Consider the following 27687-nt stretch of genomic DNA (forward strand, 5'->3'; position numbering starts at 1 on the left):
AACATCGTACAGAAAGACATAACAATGTTTCAGTGCACTGCGTGTACCGCCGCATCCATCAACGTTTTCTCAGGAATACCTACGCTTGCACCATCTTCAGGGACCTTCACATGTCTGCGTCGATGTAGTTATTCACCTGTCACCGGTGCTCCATAAGTTGAGCAGGCAGAGCTGTGGCACGTTGTCCGCCGATAAATGGGTTTGGTTGAAGCGTGGTACGCATTTATTATAAAGTTCTAAGAAATCGCTCGTCTCTGAAACAGCCTATTCCGGGGCCAAGGCCGACGACAATGAGATTTTTCCAATATGCTCTCCTGGCCTGCTTCATCTTCGGCGTAATTGCCGAGGAGGGTAAGGTTTCACGATTATTTTGTATGTAGCATGAAGCTACAGTTTTTTTAGGGAATGTTTTAATCGCGGACATGCGTAGGGGGAAAAGCTCTTGAATTTGCGGTGAATAAATAAATATTTCAGCTCTTTCAAAATTTATCCCATTGGTCTAGGCCCTTCGCATTTTACTACAAATTAGTGGAATGACATACACAAGACAAAAAGGGCTTCAAGCTAGAGGAATAGTTTAATAAAACAACTACAAAAAAGTAACACTTACTTTACACCTTGAGTTTGGTGTCGTTATCGCTGGATTAAGAGAGCTATTTCGAAGCTCTTGCTATTTCTGCAAACTTATAGGCTGCATAGGTAAAGCGCAGCTATTCACAGCGTCTTTACAGGAGGTATTTAGAGACCTGAATTGGGGAGAAATGGGGATAAGAGTTAATGGCGAATACCTTGGTAACTTGCGATTCACTGATGCTATTGCTTTGCTAAGTAACTCAGGGGACTAATTGCAATGCATGCTCACTGACCTGGAGACGCAAAGTCGAAGGGTGGGCCTAAAAATTAATCTGCAGACAACTAAAGTAATGTTTAACAGTCTCGGAAGGGAACAGCACTTTACGATAGGTAGTGAGGCATTGGAAGTGGCAAAGGAATACATCTACTTAGGACAGGTAGTACCTGCGCATCCGGATCATGAGACTGAAATAATCAGAAGAATAATAATGGGCTGCGATGCGTTTGGCAGGCATTCTCAGATCATGAACTGCAGGTTGCCATTATACCTCAAGAGAAAAGTTTATAACAGCAGTGCCTTACGAGTACTCACGTACGGGGCAGTAACTTGGAGGCTTACGAAAAAGGTTCTACTTAAATTGAGGACGACGCAACGAGCTATGGAAAGAAGAATGATAGGTGTAACGTTAAGGGATAAGAAAAGAGCAAATTGGGTGAGGGAACAAACGCGAGTTAATGACATCTTAGTTGAAATCAAGAAAAAAAATTGGCATGGGCAGGACACGTGATGAGGAGGGAAGATAACCGATGGTCATTAAGAGTTACGGAATGGATTCCGAGGGAAGGGAACCGCAGCAGAGGGCGGCAGAAAGTTAGGTGGGCGGATGAGATTAAGAAGTTTGCAGAGACGACATGGCCACACTTAGTACATGACCGGGGTAGTTCGAGAAGTATGGGAGAGGCCTTTCCCATGCAGTGGGCGTAACCAGGATGATGATGATGATGACGACGACAATGATGATGATGATGGTTATGGTGATGATGATGATGCTGATGTTAAAGCACGCAACATAAAGCTTATGAACGTAGCATTTCAACATATTTATATTCCTATACCACAACTTCACCGGTACTCAAATTTCAGTTAAAAATTTGTGTCATTTATTGCTGCCAGCATTGGTTTTGTTTTACCTCTTCTTGAATTTCGCCCGCTTATATCTTGCGTGTCGAATTTAAATTATTTATTGAGTTGTAGTACTACTTAGGCGCCATAAAGCTATAGATCCTTAAAGGGACACTAAATGTTACTATTAAGTCAACGTAAACTGTTGAAATACCATCACAGAAACCTCGAAACGCTTGTTTCGTGCCAAGGAGAGACTTATTTTAAGAGAAAATGCGTTCTGAAGCGTCCGCGTACCTCTAGCGCAGTTCAAATCGCCCGCCCTCCGATCGAGGAGTACTGACATCATGGTGTCATAGTGACGTTGCGCCATCGGTGAGTAGAACGGCGTCCGCAGACGGCGCTACGGCTTTTCTGCGCAAAACGCGAACGCGCGGCCAGAAACAGAGCCAAGACAGAGCCGACAGTAGAGCGAAAGCGGGAGTATGGTGGCTAGCGGAAGGAGAAACGAATTACGTCCCACATTACGTCCCACGGCACACGGAGAGTCCGTTTTCGTTAAACTATAGGCTGCGGCGAGCTCGCAGTGTGGTCGGCGTGGTCTGTGAGAAGCGACGAGCCTTTTCGCACTCGCAACAGGGCATAAAAATGTGCGAATCGACGCAAAACTCGGCCTAGAAACGTGCTTCGCCACAGCCAGGGCTCAATACGACCCAAGCTGGCACGACCCAGATGTTGTTTCCCGCACCGCCACCAGGCGCCGCTACTATACCTCAAACTCCAGCGCAAGACGCCCATAAGCTGGTACTTCATTCTATGACGCTAACTTCGACGCTCGTCGCAATGGACCCTGACACCTACAGATTGGCTCGCGATGGTGGGCTCAACTTCAGCGATTTGAGCACCGGCGAGCGCGACATGCTGCTGAGGGCTCGCACTGCCGGCGTCGTTGCGTACTACGACGGCGGCCTCGACACCGGCTCTCCGGAGCGGGAAAGCAACGAGGGCTTCCCGCGACATCACATGGACGTGGCATTTTCGCTGCTTGTTCCAAATGAAAGTTTCGCGAGCCAGCAGAACCCTCACAGCACGACGCGATAACGAAACTACTGAAACTCCAAAGCGTGCGCGGCGCAGAGTCGAGCGAAAACGAAACCTTTCGAACACCCATATTACTGAAGGGTAACGTCAAAATGTTATTTTTTCTTAGAATCGAATAGACGTAGACAAGTAGCATTTTCTTCCGTCTTATAATCGAATGAAATGATATTTTTAATACGAGTAGTTGAGTATTAGTAACAGAAATTATGAGGAGTCCTTTCGTCATCGGGCTAGTACCGGAATGTCGCTGGGGGGTCTCAAATCGTGTCATGCATTTACCTCAATTTCTCGGTTACTAAAGCTCTGTTCGCGATTATATTGACGCCTTAGACGTTCTAGAACATTGCTCTACCACTTTAACTTGAGTTTCTGGTAACCTTTAGTGTCCCTTTAAGAAATTGATATCGTCAATGCATGCGAACTGCATGAACCTGTGCTTTAGGTAATTTCCCGTGTCATGTAAAAATTTAGGCGTTTGGTAAAAGAAGGCAAACTATACTTTGAAATATTCCTCGGGAAGAAAAAAACAACTTTACACCGGCTCAATGTTTCCCCAATATTTCTAGCATGGCACGAACGTAAGCGTAAATAAAAACTTCGCCAAAAATCATGCTGCTGAATAAAAAATGGATAACTTATTTTTCTTTCTGCAGTGAAGTTACATTAGACATATAATTGCATTCATTGTTCTCGAGCTATTCCTTCATTTTTTCATGCAGCGGTGACGCAATATATTTTCATTATCTGCATATTTATAAAAAAGAATGCATTATAAGAAATTCTAAATTGTTTAACGAAGCTGTAGTTTGTGTGAAGAACATTTTCAGGTTTACATATCATGCAGCACGGCGGTCAATTTTTAATGAAAGTGCAGAATTTCTTTTTTCTTTGCGTAAGTCTTTCTGCCCATTCGATTGCCGTCGTGGAGAAAGTTTGTATGTAATGACGCAACAAAGAATTCATACACTATTTCAATAGACATATTTTTCTTTGAGACAACATATATCCAAGTCCTGTACTCTAATAATATTTACAACCAAATATTTACTTACTCTTAGGCGAATGATTTGCCCAAGCAAAATACGCCATCTCTGTTGCTTGCCGTTACTTTCCTGAAAGCTTTTTTCTCCCAGCTTTCCTGTGAAGAACGTTGCGAACGTACGCAGATGGTGCTCATTTCGCAGACAGGCAATGATGATGATGATGTGTGTTATTTTGTGGCGCAAGGGCCAGGTTTGGCCAAAGAGCGCCATGACAAGTGGTAGCGTTAACGATGTATTATGAAAGATGTGACTTGGCTGTAAAGTGGCCTAAAAATAGTCGCTGTAAAGTGCGTAAAATCTACGTTCTATAAAATTATGGCGATGACTATGAACATTAAAATCCATCGTAAAAGAATGATGCATTGTTTAAAATATGCGAGATGTTAAATTGGTTACAGCACTACTGCCTCACCCGAGCCCTTGAACCACAAGGGCCTAGAGGCATGTGCTATTCTAAATAACTATCGCAGCGGCATCCTCTGGAGAGAGGAAGCGCTACGAACGTGTGGGGCTAATAACATGCAACACAACATCTTTCAAAAAACCTAGGACGGCGCTGGTGTCAAAGAGTGGTTCTGGACCTAGTAACATAACAGGATGAAGGGGGATGTGGTGGCGGTATGCTAAGAGAAAATGTTTTTTTCTTTCGGATTCGGCTTCCCGACACTCCAGTAGGACGTGGAGGACGGTCAGCCTTTCCCCGCATCTACCACAGGTTGGAGGCTCGTTTCCCGTGAGTAAAAAGTTATGTGTGCCAAAAGTGTGTCCTATTCTTAGACGGCAGAATAGGACATCTGTCCGGCGGGATTTTGTTACAGGAGGCCAGAAACCTAAATGTGGCTTTATTACATGCAGTTTATTATTTATTTCTTCGTCCCACATGCGTTGCCAGTGGTTTCGTAGTTTCCTTCTTAAGAAAGGCTTCAGGTCTGTGACAGGGACCGAAGCAGTAGAGTTAACTGCATGCAATGAGATTGATGTGGCCATCTGGTCGGCTAGAACGTTTCCCTCGATGCCCCTATGTCCAGGCACCCAGCATACGATCACATGTTGGTTAGATATATATGATTTGCACAGTGCGGAGTAGAGTTCATTAAATACTGGATTTTTGTGATTTCGGAAAGACATCAAGGCCTTCACAACACTGAGGGAGTCCGTGTATATAACTGATTTCGGGAGTTGTGATTTATTTATATGTTTCACGGCCGACAGGAGTGCGTAGGCCTCAGCCGTAAAGATGCTAGTTTCCGGATGCAGTACGTCGGATTCCGAGAAGGATGGACCGACGGCTGCATAGGACACCCCGTCGTGTGACTTTGATGCGTCTGTGTAGAACTCCGTGCAGGAGTATTTGTGCTGGAGTTCCCGGAAATGCATTAGGATTTCAATCTCTGGAGCATGCTTTGTGACTTCCACGAAAGATATATCACATTGTATGAGCTGCCACTCCCAAGGAGGTAGCAGCTTGGCTGGATGCATTAGGCGAAGCTCGAGGAGTGGAACGTGCATTTCTTCACTAAGTTCCCTCACACGCAGCGAGAAAGGCTGTCTTACGGAGGGACGATTGCGAAAGAGAGTAGCATATGTCATGTCATTAATGGTATTAAAACAGGGATGCTGAGGATTTGAGTGGACTTTCAGAAAATATGTATGGCTGATGTATGTTCTCTGCAGATGAAGTGACCACTCATTTGATTCTACATATAAACTTTGTATGGGACTCGTTCTGAAAGCGCCAGTGGCCAGTCGGATTCCTAGATGGTGCACAGGGTCTAGCATCTTTAGTGCGCTCGGGGCGGCAGAGTGATAAATCACGGCACCATAGTCTAGTCGCGATCGAATGAGGCTTTTATATAGATTCATTAAACACTTCCTGTCACTACCCCACGTAGTCTGGGACAGAAGTTTCATTATGTTCATTGTTTTCAGACATTTTTCTTTAAGATATTTAATGTGGGGGACGAAAGTGAATCTGTAGTCAAGTATGACACCTAGAAATTTGTGTTCTTTGTTTACAGGTATCTGTTGTCCACGCAGTTCTATGCAAGGATCTGGGATAAGTCCTCTCTTTCTTGTAAAAAGAACACAAGAGCTTTTGTTAGGATTGATCTTAAACCCATTCTTGTCTGCCCACATTGACACTTTGTTCAGGCCATGCTGTACCTGTCTCTCGCAGACTGTGAGGTTACAAGATTTGAAAGCTATTTGAATGTCGTCCACGTAGACAGAGTAAAAGATGGCGGGTGGTAGTGAAGCACGAAGCGTGTTCATCTTCACGATAAATAGGGTGCAGCTGAGCACGCCTCCTTGGGGTACACCCGTTTCTTGCGTAAAAGGACGTGAGAGTGCATTGCCGACTTTTACCCGGAAGGTACGATTTGACAGATAGCTTTTTATTGTATTAAACATATTACCGTGGATGCCCATTTCTGACAGGTCTCTTAAGATTCCGTAACGCCACGTTGTGTCATACGCCTTTTCCATATCGAGAAATACCGATAGGAAGAACTGTTTATGTATAAATGCGTCCCGGATATTCCCTTCAACACGCACGAGATGATCGGTTGTGGAGAGCCCTTCTCGGAAGCCGCACTGATAAGGATCAAGCATTTTGCTCTGTTCAAGGAAATGAATGAGTCGCCGATTTATCATTTTTTCGAACACCTTACAAATGCAACTTGTGAGGGCTATCGGGCGGTAACTTGCCACTGAGGAAGGGTCTTTGCCTTTTTTCAAAACAGGGACTACAATGGCTTCCTTCCACGCGGTTGGAAGGTACCCTGCATCCCAGATGGTGTTGAAAAGTGTGAGTAGTGTAACCTGCGTGTCATTGTGTAAGTTTTTGAGCATTTCATACATGATTCTATCAGATCCTGGTGCGGAACTCTTGCATGCGCTCAAGGCAGCTTTCAACTCGGCAGCACTAAAAGGACAATTGTACGGTTCATTCTTTCGGCATTTATTGATGAGTGGCTTGCATTCTTCTATTTGTTTATATTTTAGGAAGGATTGCGAATAATGATTTGAGCTTGATACACTCTCAAAGTGCTCCCCAAGTGAGTTGGCCTGGTCTTGCAGTGAATCGCCCTGTGTGTTTACCAGGGGGACTGAGTATGTTTGCCTACCTCTAATCCTATTAACTCTGTTCCAGGCTTTGGCCTCATCCCTAAACGAGTTAATACTCGATAGATACTTTTGCCAGCTTTCTCTTCTGGCCTGTCGGCGGGTTCTCCTACCTTGGGATTTTACTTTTTTAATGTTTACAAGATTTTCTGCAGTGGGCGAAGCGCGTAGCATCTCCCACGCTTTGTTCTGATTCCTACGTGCGATTCTGCATTCATGGTTCCACCACGGGACATGCCGTTTGCATGCCGAGCCGCTTATTTCACGTATGCATTTAGATGCACCATCTATTATAAAGGCTGTGAAGTACTCCACAGCCGCATCAATTTCTAAAGAAGACATGTCGTCCCATGATATACTAGTTAAGTTTCGGAACCTCTCCCAGTCTGCTGTGTCTATATTCCACCTAGGAGCGTGTGGTGGATATTCATTTTCTTTAGGTGATCTTAGCAGTATAGGGAAGTGGTCGCTGCCGTAAGGGTTGTCGGCAACTTCCCATTCAAGTTCAGGCAGTACAGACGGGGAGACTATGCTTAGGTCTATGGAAGAATAGGTTCTATTTGCAAGAGAGTAATATGTGTGTTCCTTTTTATTCAACAGACAAGCACCAGAAGAAAAGAGGAACTGTTCGAGAAGACGTCCTCGCGCATCTATACGAGGGTCGCCCCACAGGTAGTTATGTGCATTGAAATCGCCAAGAACAACGTAGGGTTCTGGCAATTCATCAATAAAGGACTGAAATTCATGTTTGCTTAGTTTATAATGTGGGGGTATATAAAGTGAGCAAATAGTGATAAGCTTGTTTAGCAGAATGACTCGAACCGCCACTGCCTCAAGGGCCGTTCGTAGCTGCAAACGTTGACAGGCTATGCTTTTTTGAATTATAATTGCAACACCGCCCGATGATGCGAGAGCATCATCGCGATCTTTGCGAATAGTAACGTGTTGTCGAAGAAAATTTGTGTGTTTTGGTTTTAAGTGTGTTTCCTGTAAACACAGCACTTTCGGATTGTGTTTATGGATAAGTTCTTGCACATCATCGAGATTCCTAAGAAGACCTCTGACATTCCATTGAATGATTTGTGTATCCATATTTAAAGAAAAATTTGTGCTGTGTTTACGGAAATTGAGGTGATGCCGCTTAGGTTACAGAGCTCTTTCGAGGCCCTGTAACGGGGGTTCTGCCCTTTCTGGAGCGTTCGAGGGAGCCTCGCCGCTCCTTAGGCGCTTGGTGCGCCTTGAGAATAGGTGTAGTGTCCATTGCCTCTTGTGAGGCGCCGGACACCTGCTCTTGCGAGCGAGAAGTTTCCCGAGAGGGTCCCGCCTTGGAGGGCAAGACCCCTGCGCCCACCAGCCCGGAGGTCGATGGGGCACCCTGCGGGATTTGGCTGCGCCGGCTGTTGCCAGCGCTGGGAGGGGCCGGGGAGATTGGGGCACCCTCTGCTGCGCCCACCTTCGGGGTCGATGGTCCCCCCTGCTCTGTTGACGGAGCAGCGCTAGCTGCGACCGCCGCGGGGGCAGATGGCGTAACTGCCGACTCACTGCTTGTGGGTCGGACAGCCGCCGGAGGCCTTTGTGACGCTGCCCCCTTACGCGCCACATCGGCAAAGCTGCTCTTAGACAGGTATGACACCCGCCTCCGTGCCTCTTTGAAAGTGATATTTTCTTTTACTTTTATGGTCACAATTTCTTTTTCTTTTTTCCAGGACGGGCAGGCGCGCGAGTATGCGGCATGCTCGCCATCACAGTTGACACAGTGTGGGGTGTTCTGGCACGTTTCGGAGGAATGTTCATTGTCACTGCACTTGGCACAAGTCAGCCGGCCTCGACAGTTCTGTGAACTGTGGCCGAAACGTTGGCACTTAAAGCATCTGAGAGGATTGGGAACGTATGGTCGAACACGAAGTTTGATATAACCAGCCTCGATGGACTCGGGAAGTACACTTGAGCCGAAAGTGAGTATCAGGTGTTTCGTCTTGATCTCTTTTCCATCTCGCCTCATCTTAATTCGTTTAACATTTATAACATTCTGGTCACTGAAGCCCTCCAAGAGTTCAGCCTCAGTGAGCTCCATCAAGTCATCGTCAGAGACAACACCACGGGTGGTGTTCATCGTGCGGTGCGGGGTTATAATTATCTGGGTTTCCCCAAATGACACTAGTGTTGACAATTTTTCATATTGTTTTTGATCGCGGAGCTCCAAGAGGAGATCCCCGCTTGCCATCCTCGACGCCTTATAGCCAGGACCAAAGGCTTCAGTCAATGACTTCGAAACAAGGAAGGGTGAGATAGTTCTTACTGGTTTATCTGGTTTTGCAGAATGGATAACATGGAAACGCGGGAACGATTCTTTTTGGCGGCCAAAAAATTGAAAGACTTCATCGGTGCGCCCTCTTTTCTGAGAGCGATCAGGTAGTGAAGGGAAGGAAGTAGCCATGTGTGGACGTGTAGTTTTCGGCAGCAACGCCAGCCACCCACCATGGAGTCCAACAAGGGGACGCTGCAGGGCCTGAAAAACAGGGCCTCCAAACGCCAGCTGTACGTTGCCACTATAACCCAATATGACATAACCAAGGTTGGCTACTCACACAAGGTTAACCCTTGCTGCCAAGAAGGTCGGAAGTAATAAAGAAATGAGAAGGAGACAGGAAAGGCGGAAAGTAAGGGAAAGACGAAGGTAATAGGGAGAGAGAGACAGGAAAAGGCAACTACCGATTTCCCCCGGGTGGGTCAGTCCGGGGGTGCCGTCTACGTGAAGCAGAGGCCAAAGGGGTGTGTTGCCTCCGCCGGGGGGCCTTAAAGGTCCGAACACCCAGCATCGGCTCAACCCCCAGGATCCCCTTTTCCCCGGACACGGCTGAGCCGCGCACGGCTACACGCGGGAGGGTCCAACCCTCGTGTGCTCGGGTACGTGGTGTCGCAACACACCAAACGCCTGCTGACGCAGACGCCCCTGCGGGGCGCAGACAGGCAAGGCACGCGATATAGATGATTATTATTTTTTGCCGACAAGGTAAGCCCCAACAGGTGAAAATTGATTTGTCGACTCTGTGCAGTCAAAGATGCAACGTACACAAGCGATGAACGAAGTCTTTCGGTTAAAGCCCTTTTTTTTCTTCAGGCCTTCAGGAATAATTAAATTGAGAATATTTTGTTCGAAAGCATCACTTCCCGGTGAGCAGCAAAACTGGATGAAGGATTTTTTCGGATATGAAAGGAAGTGGCCCAAAGCAAGTCCAGCCAAATTATCACATGCAATGTGCCATGAGGGCGCCCGTCGACGACTGAACCAGCCGCTCGAAGCGCATCCATGGACGACGTTGCACTAATGAACTTAAAGAATCATTTCATGGGTTTTGTGTGTCTAAGCTACGATGGGATCATGAGGCATGCCGGCGTCGGGGATTCCGCAGATTTCGGCAGCCTGGGGATCTTTACCGTGCACGTTCACGATCACAACAGGTGAAGTTTGCCCGTGTAAAAAAATGCAAATAAATACCTAAAATACAACGAATTGTAATACGCTATAAATAATACGTGAGGATAAATATATTTTACTTTATTGGAAAGATTAAAAACCTTCAATAATGAATATTTTCAGTGAGTGGCTTTAGGCACAAAAAGTACGATAAGTAGAGAATCCTTCCGTTTAGCCACGTATTTTCGCCTGAGGGGCTGGCACCTTGTTTTTCAGAATAACAATCAGCAGGTACAACATGCAGTCTTGTATTCATTATAGACGAAGAAGACGAAAATGGAGGGGCTGATGGTGGCTCTTTCAATGCGAAGCTTCAAGGCGGGCCCAATAAAGCGCCCAATCCTGCAGGAAATCCTGCCGAGGAAAGTCCTACCGAGTCGGCTAAGCCACCAGGAAATATTGGTAAGCGCTCATCCCAATTACCTTTGTATACCATGATACTTCAGCCTATATAAAGAAGAACACAGCACAGGGCGTCGCCATTTCATGCATTAGTTATGGAAGGCTCCCCCATTTGTAGCATTGGAGCCATCGGCGTTAGCATGGAATTGAGAAGTTGTCGTAATTCCGAGCTTAACATGGAATAAAATCAAGTATCATCAGGTTTTCAAAAATTGTGTTGTTTGGTTAAATCGCATTCGGTAAACTATTCAACTTCAATGATAACATATGATACAAAATTTGCCTATTCGGATTAATAAACGCCTCTTCGCACCTAATCATACTTACATTTATTCCGAATTTTTTTTTATGGCGGGTGTAGTTAGACCTATTCGTCAAGCTTCGTATGATCTGCGCTAGTGGTGCCTCGCCAGCTTTATTTGTGGCGGAAATACAAAGCAAGGTCTTCGCTTCTACAAACATCTAGGAAGGCAAGATCTAGTGGCGGTTGTTTAATGATATTCCCAAAATGTTGCTGAAAATCAACTTGGAGTACAGCAAAAGCTACGAGGTGCACAAAAACATTGTCACGTACTCCGTGTGCTTCCTATAGTACGCACTAGTGCACCATTTCGTGTTTCGGTGATGGTTATATTAGATATACATTGGCTTAGTATTGTCAGCCGCTGTATAAATGTTTGAAGGCTGAAACGTCCTAAATAACTGTTTCTTGATTGTGCTTTTTTCGCAAACAAAGAAGTGACGGTCACGTTGTAACCCCCATCAATGTTGTCCCTCTCGAACCTTGCTTGTTGTAGACCACGTTTACAATATCCGCGGTAAAATGTTTTCGAATGAGCAGTGAAATTACAAGCGACTTCCTCACGGTTAGCTTAAAATGATGGTTTGCGAATTTCTTTGTTGCGACGCGGGGCACTTGGTTGGTTACGAGCAGAAAAACATCGCTAAACATCAGGACGAAGAGAGGGACGTAGACCATAGCGCTGACTAACAACCAAGTGTCTTTATTCTTTTAGTCAGCACATATATATTCTACCACTATCACGAAGCACACAAAAGCAACAGAAATTCGGCATGCGCAAGGGAAATAAATTGCAATGAATGAAATAGGAAGGCTAGCTCCACTGTCTAGACTGATCAGCCACCAAAGAAAAAAATTGCACAAATAGAAACAAGAGGAACAAAAATAAATAAACAAACAAACCCACGCTTTTTCCTTTTAAAGTGAACCTTTATTTGCCTACAGTTTCTTCGCTTCGCTTCAGTCAGTAAATCGGTCGGTCGCTGGTTGTCTTGTCACCAAGTAGAATTCTCTACAATCTTGGCAAGAAATTTTCAAAAAACGAGCAAAAAAAAAACAAAAACTGGCTGACACGCTCCTTGGGCGTTCCCCCGTTGTGTATATGTTCCATGTATGCGAATCATCTTCGTCAACACGCAATCATAATCACTATGAACTAGTTGGTGTTCGTGCAAGAAAATTATACGTGTGATCGCTTCCAAAATATACTGTTGCTGTTTTTTTCATACACATACGAAAAGTGATAGTGGCTTGCTAGTTAAAGCATCAGTCTGATGCGTTGTGGGATAGAGTTTGAAATTGTGCCTCTCGACACGCACCTGCTTTTTAAAGGGGGCGAAAAAATCTATTTTGCGAGAAACCCACAGACCGATATAGGTGAAATCACGGGATTATAGGTGAAGAAAGCTTCGATTTACTAGGCATTGCAGTATCCACAGCTCAGTTACTACGGGCGTATAGTTCTATTTAACGTGAACTGGCATTGTGCACCTGTCAATATATTAACGTAAAAAATTAAAGAAGGTTAACAAAATTACCAACCATGTTTTTTTAGGAGCGCCTAGAAAAAGCACTCTGAAAATTTCTTACTTGATAAGCGTACTGCATACTTACGATTGATTAGGAGAAAGCGTTTGATTCAGTCGAAACTTCAGCACTCATGGAGGCGTTACGGAATCAGGGGGTAGACAAGCCACATGTAAAAATACTGAAAGATATCTATAGCGACTCCAAAGCTACCGTAGTCCTACATAAAGAAAGCAACAAAATCCCAATAAAGAAAGGCGTCAGGCAAAGAGATACGATCTCCCCAATGCTATTCACAGCGTGTTTACAGGAGATATTGAGAGACCTGGATTGGGAAGAATTGGGGATAAAAATTATTGCAGAATACCTTAGTAACTTGCGATTCGCTGATGATATTGCCTTGTTTAGTAACTCAAGGGACAAAGTGCAATGCATGCTCACTGACCTGGATAGACAAAGCAGAGCGGTGGGTCTAAAAATTAATCTGGAGAATACTAAAGTAATGTCTAAAAGTCTCGGAAGAGAACAGCAGTTTACGATAAGTACCGAGGCACTGGAAGTGGTAAGTGAATAAATATTCTTAGGGAAGGTAGTCACCGCGGATCCGGATCGTGAGATTGAAATAATCAGAAGAATAAGAATGGGCTAGGGTACGTTTGGCAGGCATTCCCAGATGATGAACAGCAGCTTGCCATTATCCCTCAAGAGAAAAGTGTATAACAGCTGTGTCTTAGCAGTACTCACGTACGGGCAGAAATCTGGAGGCTTACGAAAAGCGTTCTGCTTAAATTGAGGACGACGCAACGAGATACGGAATGTAGAATGATGGGTGTGACGTTAAGGGATAAGCAAAGAGCAGATTGGTGGAGGGACAAACGCGAGTTAATGACATCTTAGTTGAAATCAAGAAAAAAGATATGGAGGGGGGGGGGCATGGGCAGCGCACCTAATGAGGAGGGAAGATAACCGACGGTCATTAAGGGTTACGGACTGGATTCCAAGGGATGGGAAGCGTAGCAGGGGCGGCAGAAATTTAGGTGGGCGGATGAGATTAAGAAGTTTGCAGGGACATGGCCACAATTAGTACATGACCGGGGTAGTTGGCGAAGTATGGGAGAGGCCTTTGCCCTGCAGTGGGCGTAACCAGGCTGATGATGATGATCATGATGATGATGATGATGATAGTTCAGAAACCAAAAACGGGAAACCCTGATTAATACGTTTATAAATATTTGATCGCTCTTTTTCGTACACCATCGAGCTACTTGTATTTCACAAATGCTAAAGTGAACACGCTTTTTTCTTGCATCCAAAACAGGAGAAATCCGTCCGGAGCAAACGGGTGCGAATGGCACTACTGGGATAAAGCAGCAACGCGGTAAGGGTAAGTGCCCACAAAGGCAATCCCGCTCCAAAGCAGTTGTAAATCCTGCCAATGAACAGAATTCAATACAATGCTTCTTGTAATTCCCATAAATTATTTGTGTGCCTTTGTAGTCAGGCTTCTATGTGAACACTTCTATGCGAAGGCACGCACAAAGAAGTCACGGTTTAGGCACAAAAGTGAAACTGATACCGACAACGAAGTAGACGACAGAACTTTGGGTTGGAAACAAGTAATTCAAGCAAACTACTCACCATTGGTATTCTCTGGCGTTCTGGAATTACATCATCAATTGCACCATTTTGGCGAAACATACTGCTCTACATTTCTTACGTACGCTCGTAAATAGAATACGAATTAACGATGTGGGACTCTTACCAGACTATAGAAATGAATAAATTGGAGGCAGTGCAAGAATGCTACGCCGAATTTCTTTTTATTAACTACTATAGAACGGCCATCAATAGAATATAAAGTCATTCTCAAATAAAGATAGTGAGAAATGATTGCAGTTTGTGAAGGTGGATAAGCAGCGAAGCTCCTGAGCACACCTCATCGGTGGTTATCGTCGCGAGTGGTATGCAAACACATTGTCATCTAACCTCTGCTGTTAAATGCGTCCGCGGCGTAAAACAATGCATGGCTCATACCGCCTTAAGCAATGCTTCATACCGTCGTAAATAAAAAAAAAATTAGGCTGCCTCCCCCCTACGACAACCGAAAAGAAATTAGCTTCTCCGCATCGGACTGTAAGACAGCTCACAAGACAACGTGAGAAAAGTATTAACTCCAAGAAATCCTGCAGCCATCGCCGTCAAGCGAATGGGCAACACAACACACGTCATTGTACTGTTCGACTGATTCAAGGTCCCAAGCTACGTGAGACACCGTGCGGCGTTGTTGCGGTGTACGCTATACAAGAAGCAACTGGACATGTGCTACCAATGTGGACGATTAGAACACAGAGCGGATGTGTGTCCTAAGCCCGACGAGAAGATTTGCCGAATATGCGGGATGGCGGACCCTCCCAAAAAGCATGAATGCAATGCTAAGTATCAACAATGCTACATGGATCACCCTACAGCAGATCGAGAATGCAAGGCAAGACGCCAGATCCCCTTCCTGGCGAAGAAACGTCGCTAGCAAAGAATTAAACAAGAAAGAGACAAAGAATAAGAAAACTACGCAATCCAAGATGAGCCGCAAAGCCTAAGCGTTCTAAACAATCGGCAGGAACCCCCTTCGAAACCTTCGAAAGAAGGGTGTAGCAGAACCAGGTCCAGGAGTAGAGCCAGGTTCAAGGCCAAGGAAACCCGGAGTTCTGAAGGCATAACGGCAACAGCAACAGTGAGCTGTGCAGGGGCGGTCAAGGGGAAGCACGCCAAGGCGGAAGCTGTAGCTAATCATAAAATAGAGCAAAAGCTGGCACAGCTAAAGCAAGTCGTTGCCGCAACGAAACAACAAATGATAGTATTGATTGAGGAGAATTAGAGGTTAAAGGAAGAAGTTCACAAACAGCAAGTTTAAAAACGAAAATAGAGCGAAGATACAACAAACACAATGGCGAGCGAGATTATGAATATGGTAGAAAACAACGATACTCCTCAACTTAAGCGCAAGACCGCCGAGATTCCTGAGGACAACGAGAGCAAACCCAAGCAAATCAACACCACAAGCATAAGAAAGGAAAATCTAGAAGAATTTGAACACAGACTTGAGAAAAGATAGAAGAGCGAATGAGCCAGATGAAATAATCGATTAAGGCGGCCATGGTTAGCATAGTTGCACAACAACTACAACACGTACAGTAACATCTTGAGAATATAAAAGCAAGAGTAACGAGGTTAGAATATAGAATGGACGCTTTAGCCCCTGCAAAGGAAATAGAAACAGTCCAGGCAACTCCCAAGTCTTCCTTACTGCTGAAGCCGTCATCTAATATCACAGCATAATCATGGACAGGCAAAGAAAAATAGGTATACCATAGGCTTATAGAATTGCAGAAGTTACAGAAATAAAAAGGTGAATCTGTATTAATACGTATAAACTGGAGACCAGCCAGACGTAACAATTCTAAAAGAGACGAATGGCCTCGCGGTACTATCAGGACACCAACCCATAGGCAATGCCGTAGGAGAAAACAATACCCTTACCACCATAGTCAGAAGAGATCATATGGTTGTACAACATGATACATCAGTCACAGACCTAGAAAACATAGTAATTGAAATTATACCACCAAGGAAGACAAATAATAGTGTGTTTATTGTAAACGTACACAGCAGTCCAAAGTTCAAGAAACACAGATTCTTAACACTACTCCAACGCACGTTCAGCGTAGCAGGTGACCGGAAGGGGATAATAGCTGGAGGCTTAAATGCCGCACTCACCAGGTGGGGGTACAAGTACATCCACACCAAAGGCAAAAATCTATGGCTTGACTCCAAACACGACGGTTGGGAGTCGAGCCAACTCTACTAAAATTAGACGATTGGGTCAAATTCAGGAAAATAATGGAAAAGAGAACATAGAAACCTATACAGATATTGATCAGGGGACAGCCAACCTAAAGGAGGGCATCTCCAAATCAACGCAATTGATCCCACAAGAGGCTGAGCTAGAAATGAGACAGCAGGCTCTCGCACTTGTGGGAGGCCAAACAAGGGCTGCAGAAACGATGGAAAACGCAGAAACATAACAACGGATTAAGGAAGAACATAGCCCTACTAAACAAAGAAATAGAACAATATTCACAACAGCTCCTAACATGAAAATGGGAGGAACTATGTACGCAGATGGATGAGCAACTGAGCACGAGCAAGACGGGGAGGTTACTCAAATATCTCCTTTACCCAGAGGAAGCAAAAACGGTGCACAAGAAAAACATACACAAGAGCCTGTACGCGTATAAAGACACACAGCAAGAATTCTTTAAAGAGGTCGAACTGAAATACATATCGCAGGTATTTCCGTGTATTCCATCCGAATGCCAGGGGGAACAGAACTCCGACCTCACAGAAGTGTTTAGCGAAGCATAAATAACAGAAGTCGTGCACAAACTCAACAACAACTCGGCACCGGGCCCAGACGCCCTCACAAACAAGACACTCGGAAACCTAGACGACGCGTCCATGGGCAAATTCTATGGGCAAATTCAAATTCAATCAACGAGCGCTGGAAACAAGGAAAGATACCGCAGCAGTGGAAGACGACACGAGTCCTCTTAATACGAAAGCCTGGCAAACAACTACAACTCGAGAATCTAAGACCCATATTGTTAACTTCCTGCGCGGTCAAACTAATGGGGCAGGCCTTCCTCGTGAGGCTCACCAACTTCATAGAAGACGATGATTAACTCCAAAACACGATGATAGTATTCCGAAGAAACCTGCTTACACAAGACGCCATGCTGCACCTGAAGCACCAAGTAGTAGACGAACCAGGGAGATCGACTCGAGCTATCCTCGGGCTAGATCTCAAGAAGGCATTCGACAATGTGGCACACAAAACCATACCGACGTAGTAGTTCTGCGGAAATCCGCAAGGCGGAGAGAAGTAATGAATAAAGGGAAAATTAGACATCCACCCGTCCGTGGCAACTGCTGAAAGGAAAAGAGTTTCCTTTTGAGCAATTGCTACGAACGGGTGGATGTCTGATTTTCCCTTTATTCGCAAAACCATACTGCACAATATCCCCAACCATACGTACGAAACACATACACATATCAAACTTCTTAACAGACAGAGAAGCTAAAATCACGGTTGGAGATCCGCCGTCCAAGAAAGTACCTATTGGCAACGCAGGCATACCGCAGGGATCCGTTATATCGCATACGCTCTTTAACCTGGATCTCATTGGTCGTCCTAGCAAATTACAAAGAATCAAAGGACTTCACCACACAATCCATGCAGACGACATCATGCCATGGATAAACGATGATGGAGATGGATCCATTGAACAGTGACCACAAGAAGCAATTGAAACAGTCGAGGAATAGCTAGAACACAGAGGTCTGAAATGCTTGGCCGAAAAATCTGAGCTGTTGATGTGCATACCAACACTAAAGGAGAGATGTCCGAAGAATCACAGCACACAAGCCTAGACACAGACGCAACTCATGACCCAAGATGGACAACCCATACCCAAGGTCGAGGAGATAAGGGTGTTGGGAATGATCATGGAAGACAAGGGCACCAATGGAGAAACCATTCGCAAAATCGAAGCCATAGTTTTTCAGACGACCAGATTGATCCAGGGAATTACGAGCAGACACGAGGGAATGAAAGAAGCAATCGTCATGAGAATCATCCAGGCGTTCGTCATAAGTCAGATAACCTATTCGTCGGCATACCACAGATGGTGAGGCGCAGAAGAGAAGCTGGGCGGCCTGATTCGGAAGTTATATAAACAAGCGATTGGACTCATGCTAAGCACGGGCATCGCGAAACTCCTAGAGCTGGGACTGCGTAACGCGCTAGAGGAGATAACAGAAGCGCAACGTAGAGCACAATACGAACGCCTTTCCAAGACGATGGTGGGCAGACGCATCCTGGATAAATTAGGGATCTGCTACCACACACAACACGGAGATAAACGGGACACACCCAAGGAAATAAGAACCAAACTCACGGTAACCCCATTACCCAAGAATATGCATCCTGCACAGCACGAGGGCAGGAGAAAAAGCAAGGCAAAGAACATGGCGAAGAACTACGGAAGAAACTAGGACGCGCTCCTTCGAGACGCTGCACGAAACAAACACAAACGCAGCTTTGTCGCAGCAGTACTTAACCATTACAAAAAATGCTGCACTAGCTTTACTATAAACACGACCATCATCGAAACGGCTGATGTAGCGGCTATAGCGTTAGCCATAGCACAAACCAACATATACTAATAATCAGTGATTCCCAGACAACAGTACGCAATTTCGCGAATGGCCGCATCTCAGCTGAGGCGCTAAATATTTTCATAAAAGGCAAAACAACAAGAGAAGACAGATGCGTCAAAATCCTATGGATAGCAGACAACCACACGAGTCAACGGGAGAGGACAACCCTAACGCGGGGCAGACAACGTAGCTCGAGGACTCACTTTTCTAGCTACGACAAAGGTAGACCACTCCACAGGGCCCTCCGAGGTATGGGAATTGGAAGACAGAATGACCAGGTTCAATGGCATCACCAATCATAAGAAGATGGAAAGATGCACTCATCCACCAACTCATCCACAACTCAGTAGATCGCAAGCTGTCCAGTAGCGGCGGCTACAAATCAAATCATACGAGAATACCATACTAATGCACGCTGTTTATCCAGACATATATACAAGAGATAGATGCAAAGTGTACGGCACCAGAGCCACACTAGAACACATGCTATGAGAATGCCATGGACTAATACAGGACAATGAGAGCGAAGTCTTCATCGACAGCCTGGGCACGCGATGGCAGGCTGCGCTGCTCATCTCGAAGCTGGAAGACCAACTTTTGGCAATCCAGTAGGGTAAGGAAGCCTTAGAACTCTTCGCCGTTACCTGGGCGGGTGCCCCAGACCACTAACTCGCCGGACGCGAATACTTCTGATTCGAAATAGTTGTTTCACTCACTCACTCTACGCTGGAATGATGAGCGACAACGGTGGAAGAAGACGACGACGCCGAACGTGGCGAGCAAAGGCACGAGCACGTGCGAGCGGTTGCACCGAGGACGCAAACAAGCTATCTGTGGAAGGAAACGATGGTAATCAAGCCATTGCTGGTGATTATAGTTGATTATGATGATACTGCTACGCCTTTAAACAATGAGCGGCAACGAAGCCAGCTGTGAAAGGAGGCAATGACGACGAACGCGTGAGCAGTGGCACGAGCGCTTTGGCGCGGTATATATATATATATATATATATATATATATATATATATATATATATATATATATATACTAAGGAGGGCACAATGGCAACTACTTGTAGTGTATAGTTAAAATAAAGGAATGGAAGTGAAAGTGGATGTAAAACTACTGGCCGCCGGTCATTTTCACTTATTCATAATTTAATTTTAACTACAACAGGAGGTAATTTCTCCTATGCAGTCCTTGGTGTAATTAATTTTTGGCTTCTCATAATGAAAGTAATGAGGAACTTACAAAAACGACAAACAAAAAATCGCTCTCCCTCCATTTTCTTTCTTCTCGTTCATCACATAGCGAGGCTCTTGAATTCGGCACTTTTAACACTTTCAGGTAGCATGTGTGGGTTTATGGGCCAGTTACCTACACCCAGAAATTTCACGTAGAAGTCACGCCTGCAGCAAACAGGTGGTTTCACATCGTCCACCAAAGGCATGAGTGGCGGCGCTCGCTAATAATTTCAGGATTCAGATCAGATAAGCCTTAATACCATAGAAAGTGTATGGGAAAAGAAAGCGGCGGTATCTCTGTTATTAAGAGCATCGCCCATGTAAGCCGGATTCGTATTCCACCTGCAGCGAGTTGTTCATTTAACGCACTTTAATTTCCACCTATTTATCACGTCATTATTAAATTAGGAAGTGCAGATGATTTCGCCTATGCGGTCCTTGGTGTCATTGATGGCTTCTGATGACATGGCTAATAAAGTTCGGGCCATCTTGATTTCCTTTCTTCTCGTTCAAATATATGCATAATATTGCCACCCTAGCCACTTCTCCCTACATTTTGCTAGAGTTATTTATATTGTAACGTCGTGGCCATCCCTTTAAGAACAATAGATTCAAACAGAAAAATCAATGAGATTAGTATACATTTTAGAACGTCGCTTTTCTGTGTATCAGTATATTGGATCCTCGTCTCTTGGAAAACACTGTACCTCATACATTGCTGAGTTTTTGCATCATAGTATATTTCCATCTCAATGCTTTGTGTTTACATGGTATAATATTGTACTTCATTCTACTTTTCTGAAGTGCCGTCTGGGCACTTCTTTAAAATGCTTTTATTGCCCATGAATCTATTTATCCCACTGCCCGTTGCCTCTGAAATGTATGTCTATACCTGAGGTTAAATATGAAAATGAAATAGATATACTGCGAAGAAATATTTACCACACAAGGAGAAATCCTCAAAGACATTATGACTGACTAGCAGAAGTATAGTGCAAAACGCTGTAAGCATGAATATACACAGATGTTTTTGATTTACATAAGTTGATACATAAATATAGAGTACATTGTATTGAAGTGATCGCGTCTGCAGCCTCACAATTGTGAATGTGCAACACCGAATATCACATTTGCCAGTAACATCTGTTGCTTTATTTATAATGAAACTAGCTGAGAAACTCAAAAACATATTTGTATGAGAAAAACTAAATTTTAAAATAGCATGTTCGTTGTTTCAGGCTGGAGGTCACGACGGTCAAGATGCTCATTTACGCCGGAACAGACGAATTGCGCGGGTTCTCGTTTCCTTCCCAGGTGGTGGTTTAACCCACAAACCCAAATGTGCCAATCATTCCAATTTCCAGTATGTGGCGCTAAAGCTGCCGCGTTTTTAACATGCAAGTCGTGTATGCAGCGCTGCCTAAGTAAGTACCCGTTCATTCTGGAAAGTTGTTTTTTCTTATAAGTGCCGCAAAATTAAACGTCCTTGTCTATGAGTAAGTGCTTTTTACTTGGATGCGTACGGCCACCAAACTGACGGCTTTGCGGCATGGATAAGCACCTTTACAGTAAGCAAGTCTTGGTCGAGAGCGATGTGACTATATATAAGCGAACATTGGGGGATCTCAATGGAAAAAGAAGAACCTACGCGTGCCAATAACGCACACACAAAATAAAGTCATGCAGGTTGAACGTACGTGTCCATGCGCAGAAAACCTTTGCTGAAGTGTTTAATCAATTGCTAGTAATTTGCCCATTTGATTCCTGTGCCTTTGGCTTAAACTTGCACGCGCATGTCTTTTCGCTCACCCATGCTATCCAACGGGGCAAATATTTGACTTATATTGAATTATATATAACGGATATATAGCACTCCACAGTCACCACAGTCCTCCATAAAGAAAGCAACAAAATCCCAATAAAGGAAGGCGTCAGAAAGGGAGGTACGATCTCTCCAATGCTGTTCACAGGGTGTTTACAGGAGGTATTCAGAGACCTTGATTGGGAAGAATTGGGGATAAGAGTTAATGGAGAATACCTTAGTAACTTGCGATTCGCTGATGATATTGCCTTGCTTAGTAACTCAGGGGACCAATTGCGATATATGCTTACTAACCTGGAGAGGCAAAGCAGAAGGGTGGGTCTAAAAATCAATCTGCAGAAAACTAAACTAATGCTTAACAGTCTCGGAAGAGAACAGAAGTTTACGACAGGTAGCGAGGCACTGAAAGTGGTCAGGGAATACATCTACTTAGGGCAGGTAGTGACCGCGGATCCGGATCATAAGACTAAAATAATCAGGAGAATAAGAATGGGCTTGGGTGCGTTCGGCAGCCATTTTGTGTATAACAGCTGTGTCTTGCCAGTACTCACCTATGGGGCAGACACCTGGAGGCTTATGCAAAGGGTGCTACTTAAATTGAGGACGACGCGACGAGCTATGGAAAGAAGAATGATGGGTGTAACGTTAAGGGATAAGAAAAGAGCAGATTGGGTGAGGGAACAAAGGCGAGTTAATTACATCTTAGTTGAAATCAAGAAAGAGAAATGGGGGGGGGCATGGGTAGGGCATGTAATTAAGAGGGAAGATAACCGATGGTCATTAAGGGTTACGGACTGGATTCCAAGAAAAGGGAAGCGTAGCAGGGCGGGGGGGGGGCAGAAAGTTAGGTGGGCGGATGAGATTAGGAAGTTTGCGGGGACAACATGGCCATAATTAGCGTATGACCATGGTAGCTGGAGCAGTGTAGGAGAAGCCTTAACCCTGCTGTGCGCGTAGCCAGGCTGCTGCTGCTGCTGCTACTGCTGCTGCTGATGATGATCATAATGATGGCGATTTATATACTTATATTGACGTGACTTTCGTCATTCTTTCTTATTTTCAATGTACCGCCAGTCTTTCGCCATTTGTGGGTTTGGCTATAGCTAAGCGGATTATACTCCCCAACAACACCCAGCGATCATCTCTAACGCCTTCTTGGCGTTGGCACGATATGTGCCACCCGATTCCTGTTTGATCCCTGACTGTGGGATTGGTGAATAATCGACGATCAGCGGTAGATAACCAACACGCGGATATGCCTCTAGGCGGTTCCCTTGTTATAGGTGCGTCACCATGGTATGCAAATCATCATCATAATTAACATGTGGGCATACTTCTAAGCTTATCAACGCTGTGGATGTGCGACACAGTATTTAAATCATATTCATCATCAACACGTGGTGAAAATCGCAAGGAACTAGTTGTTGGCGAAATATGCAGCGACCTTATTAAGGCCAGTCGCTCGTTCTGAGTGTGTGCCATAGTGTGAGAATCATAATCAAAGTCTACAGGCCGACATGCATCTTGGGTGATCTCCCGTTTAGAGTGTGTGCCATATTAGGTAAAACATAATCATCAACATGCAGCGCTCAAGGGTTTAGTTGGCGGAGGCACAATACGTCCCACCCATTTCTTGAACAGGCATCCGTTGTGGTTACGTGCTACAGTATGAATATCATCATCATGATCAATAGACGAACATGCTCCTAAGGTGGATTCCCCGTCATGGGTATGTTGCCATAGTGTGTACATTGTAATCATCAACTCGCCGCGATCATTTGAAAAAAAAAGTAGTTGGTGCTGGCAGGAGAAAAGTATTGTGGCCTACTGGTTAGAGCATTGGTTTCCTCGACTGTGTGGCTAACACTAGGATCCCGGCACAGGACGCGCATCCCTTATTTAATAGTCAGGAAGAACACACCTGGCGAGAACCCAATCGGTGACCGACAAATCTACGAGCCCATGCGTAATCAAGCGATAATTTGGAATGAAAGCTTTGCTCGAATAAAACAACGAAGCCATGCACACAGTAACCGAATACTCCTTAAGTTTTCTTTGTTTTCCGTAATCTATCACACGTCGATAAGCATGAGGTACATCGATTAAGATCTAATTTCACTATTTCAACAATACACCTCGAGACAACGAGACCTACATCTTTTGTTGAGTCCTTAGGAGAAAATTCATCAACGACTCTGGACAATACGAAGGCATGTTGTACGAACTTTGCATTCAAAGTCAAAGTGAAAGTGTTTATTCAGGCAACGTATGGTACAGTTGCGCACCAAAAGGCATGTGGATGCCTGATGCCTGATGCCTGCACCCTTCTTGCTCCCATTCGAGAGCACAAGACATTTAGCGCAGAAAATAAACACTAAACGAGATGGAAATACAGGGTGGTTGGTAACATTGAAACGGGAGTTAGTTCATATTGAACATTGATGTACAATTGGGAAAAATACTGTAAGAAGCAACAGAAAAAACAAAACAATAGAAGTGGACATGCCTGCAGTGACAATAGATACATAGTGATGTTATTTTTGAAAGCTTTGAATGATTTACTTTCCCTGATAATGATTACAGCAGGATGCTGATCGTTTAAAAAACTGGAAATTCTGTAGCCAAGTTTCTGGCTACAGAAAGAAAGTTTCTGGATTTCAGATAGAAAACATCAGATTTAGTACACACTTTCCAAAACTAGGCAATAGTTCGATTTTATTAGTTTAGTATAGATTGTTGTCATTAGAAAGTTTTCGAAAGAATATTTTGATAAGGGTTTTATATGTTTGCACAATTTACATATGGTCACGGTATGTTTGCATTTTTGTATATCAAGTTCCTGTTGGATATAGAACTTGGAAAACGAAAGTTTTCTAGCAAGTGTCAAAGTAAGTAGGCTGCTCGAGTGACGGATTTCAATTGCGAGTAGATAACTCGTAAGTCTGCGCATTGTTGCGAAATTGAATTCGCCGTTGTATTTTACTGATCGACATACTCAAGTTTTTTTTCTAAATGTAACCATGAGGTGCCTTACTGTAACGAATTCAAACCCACTTTGGCCAATGTATATTCAAATTAATTAATATGCGATTGCATGGCCGACTGCAGCAAGAAAAGAAAAATGTGAATATGGGTTTTGTCAGTGCGCTTAGAGATCGAAAGCAAGGCTTGCCACTAAAATCTTGTTGAGGCTGCGTCTTGTAATGGATACCATTGTAAACATTTTGTTCTTGTGAAAGAAAAGCACCAAAAATGTAGCCACTTTCCTCAACGCATTGTAGATTTTACCGCGGCGCTGCAAGGGCACAAGTATTCCTCAATAAAAAATGGAGGCGTGTTTCGCAATATCGAAACAATTTCGAAACAAATTTTGTTCTGCAATTTTCACTGAACAGGAGCCTGGAAACATTTACCCTCTCGCACGACGCATTCTAATGGAATGAAGTTGTTGGGTGCCAATACAAGATATATAATAGTGAATAGTACCGTTATTCTGTCCGCTTTCTTTTTTTCTGCCAGAACAAAATCATACTTTGGGTTAGTCATCGATGTGACACTAATGCAACCCTGATAGACACCCTTTGGTGAATTATTTCTGCTCCAGGAAGTAAACGCTGATTAGAAGCAAAAATACATGGTACTAAATTCGCACAAGATAAAATGGTGCTGTAGATATTCACAATTCAAGAAAAAAAATGAACAAGACGTCAGATATAAGCACGCACATCGACACTCAATATCACAATATTACATGCAGTTGCATGAAACGACAATGCGTTTATTTTTTTTAATGGTCGCAACATTATCGTGTGGATTATGTTATGAAACTAGTGGTCAAATTATTTTGGCGGTAGCTAAGCAAATTCAAGTTGTATGCACCACCACATGCAACCCGTCACGCATATGAAACTATTTACCTAAGCGGAAAAAAGTCTTATCGCATTATTTGCAAAGTTGTCTTCCCTTAGTGTATGCCTCATATCAGCAAAACTTGCGTCGATTTCGGCGATACATGATAACATTGTAATTGTCTGCCAAAACATGTGTATGATTAAACGTTGTTTTTTTTAGAAGATAAAAAGGGTCAAGCAAAGACGAACTGGATAAAAAAGGTCTGTCCGAAAAAATCCTAAATGTGGACTTCTGAAGAAAAGGCTCGCAAATGCCACGTGCTTCGCCTACATTTGCAAGAAAACTGGAACAAGAATAAAAACATGAACCAGAGCGATGATTCAAATATTCTCTCTTTTTTTCGCATCCTCCTGAACTATTTTATGCGCCGATTACACAGGAACTATTCCTGGTACTAAACCTATAATAAAGTATTTGGGAAATGCTTTAAAGTACTCTGAATACACCACATGTTAGATGCAGTTTTGAGCTCACATGGGCTCAGAATTTATATAAACCATGTGGAATTTTTGTTGTAATTTGAAGTGCACTTTTCAGCAACTAAGCAATAATCTTTAATAAGTTCGACGCTTCGGCATTATCACTCATGAATGGTTTTAGTGATATGTAGCAAACTTTTGTGAAAATGTTAAAAAATCTTGAGAACTGGAATCAGGTTTTGACTATGAATATGAATAAAATTTCTAAAATGACCATGTGGAGCCGTTTTTTACAACCACTACCAAAATCAATGAATTAGGCAGACAAGGTAGTCAATGGGAGACGGGCCGCAACATAGACTAATTAGAAGGCGACCGCACGTTTAATGCGGATGAGTTGGGTGCAGCTCCTTCTATCGCAAGTTGACTTCGCCAGCACCTCATAAATCCTACGTTTCTATTATTCATAAATGTTTTTTTTCCTTATGCATTTGCTGACTTCGTTCTTTTCAGCTTGTCATTGGGTTATAACATTTCCTGATATGAGTATATACTTATTGCACGCAAGTTGCTTTATTTCTCATTCTACACTATGTAATCGCAGCGAGAATTCTACATCTCCAAGCGCTTGAGGAACACTTAAAATCATGGTAAATGCAATCAGTCGTCACTTACAGCGCATACATAGACAAGGGACAAAAAAGGACGCCGGAGACAACCGCTGCCTTCGTCTATGTATGTGCTGTAAGTGACAATTTATACCATGGAATACCAACTAGCCCGTACCCAAACTTTGCTTCAGTATGATAAATGCGGCAGGAAACGCGGAGAATGCCTTGGCACGCCGAGGGCTAGCCGACTGATGCAATCACTGTACTTGGTCTATAATGAAAGCATTGTGTCGTTCAAGGGAGGGGTTGAGTACCTGAGAGTTACACTGGATCAAAAATGGTCAAGTCTAACAGCTGGCTTGCCTTCGCAGTCCCCAGCAGCTGGAAAGAGAAGATACTACAACCTCCCACTGGGCTAAGCGTATTTTATTGTGTTTGGCCTTCAACCGCAATACGCCAAAGTGTAGTTTGTGAAAAAATTTCTGTAGTGCTACTTTCAGTCGTACAGTATAGTCTGACGTCTCAGTGCACTGGATTATGACGCTCTGCCTTATAGTACATCATCACCAAAGACCCTACATGGCCTACGTTCCCTACATGACCAAAATTCGTCCACGAAGTGCGCCTTCAAGAAGGTTTTGAAGCTTGGGAACTCTGCAACCGTTTGATCTTTTGTTTGCCTTGTAATTATTTCTTTAAATGTACTTGTTTGATATATTTCGATTTCATATA

The 27687-nt window shown here is 44.0% G+C and overlaps 1 protein-coding gene across 1 annotated transcript; it reads left to right on the forward strand.

Moving 5' to 3' along the window:
- Positions 1 to 201: 201 nt before the first annotated feature.
- LOC142587141 (anticoagulant protein rhipilin-1-like) lies at positions 202 to 26227 on the forward strand. The gene is made up of 5 exons (XM_075698028.1): positions 202 to 351; positions 10703 to 10843; positions 13990 to 14055; positions 21430 to 21615; positions 26085 to 26227. Exons 1-5 carry the CDS (start codon positions 291 to 293, stop codon positions 26144 to 26146), a joined length of 516 nt encoding a protein of 171 aa, XP_075554143.1. The 5' UTR covers positions 202 to 290; the 3' UTR covers positions 26147 to 26227.
- The last annotated feature ends 1460 nt before the right edge of the window (positions 26228 to 27687 follow it).

This window comes from Dermacentor variabilis, chromosome 7 (assembly GCF_050947875.1).
Source record: "Dermacentor variabilis isolate Ectoservices chromosome 7, ASM5094787v1, whole genome shotgun sequence".
Classification (NCBI taxonomy): domain Eukaryota; kingdom Metazoa; phylum Arthropoda; class Arachnida; order Ixodida; family Ixodidae; genus Dermacentor; species Dermacentor variabilis.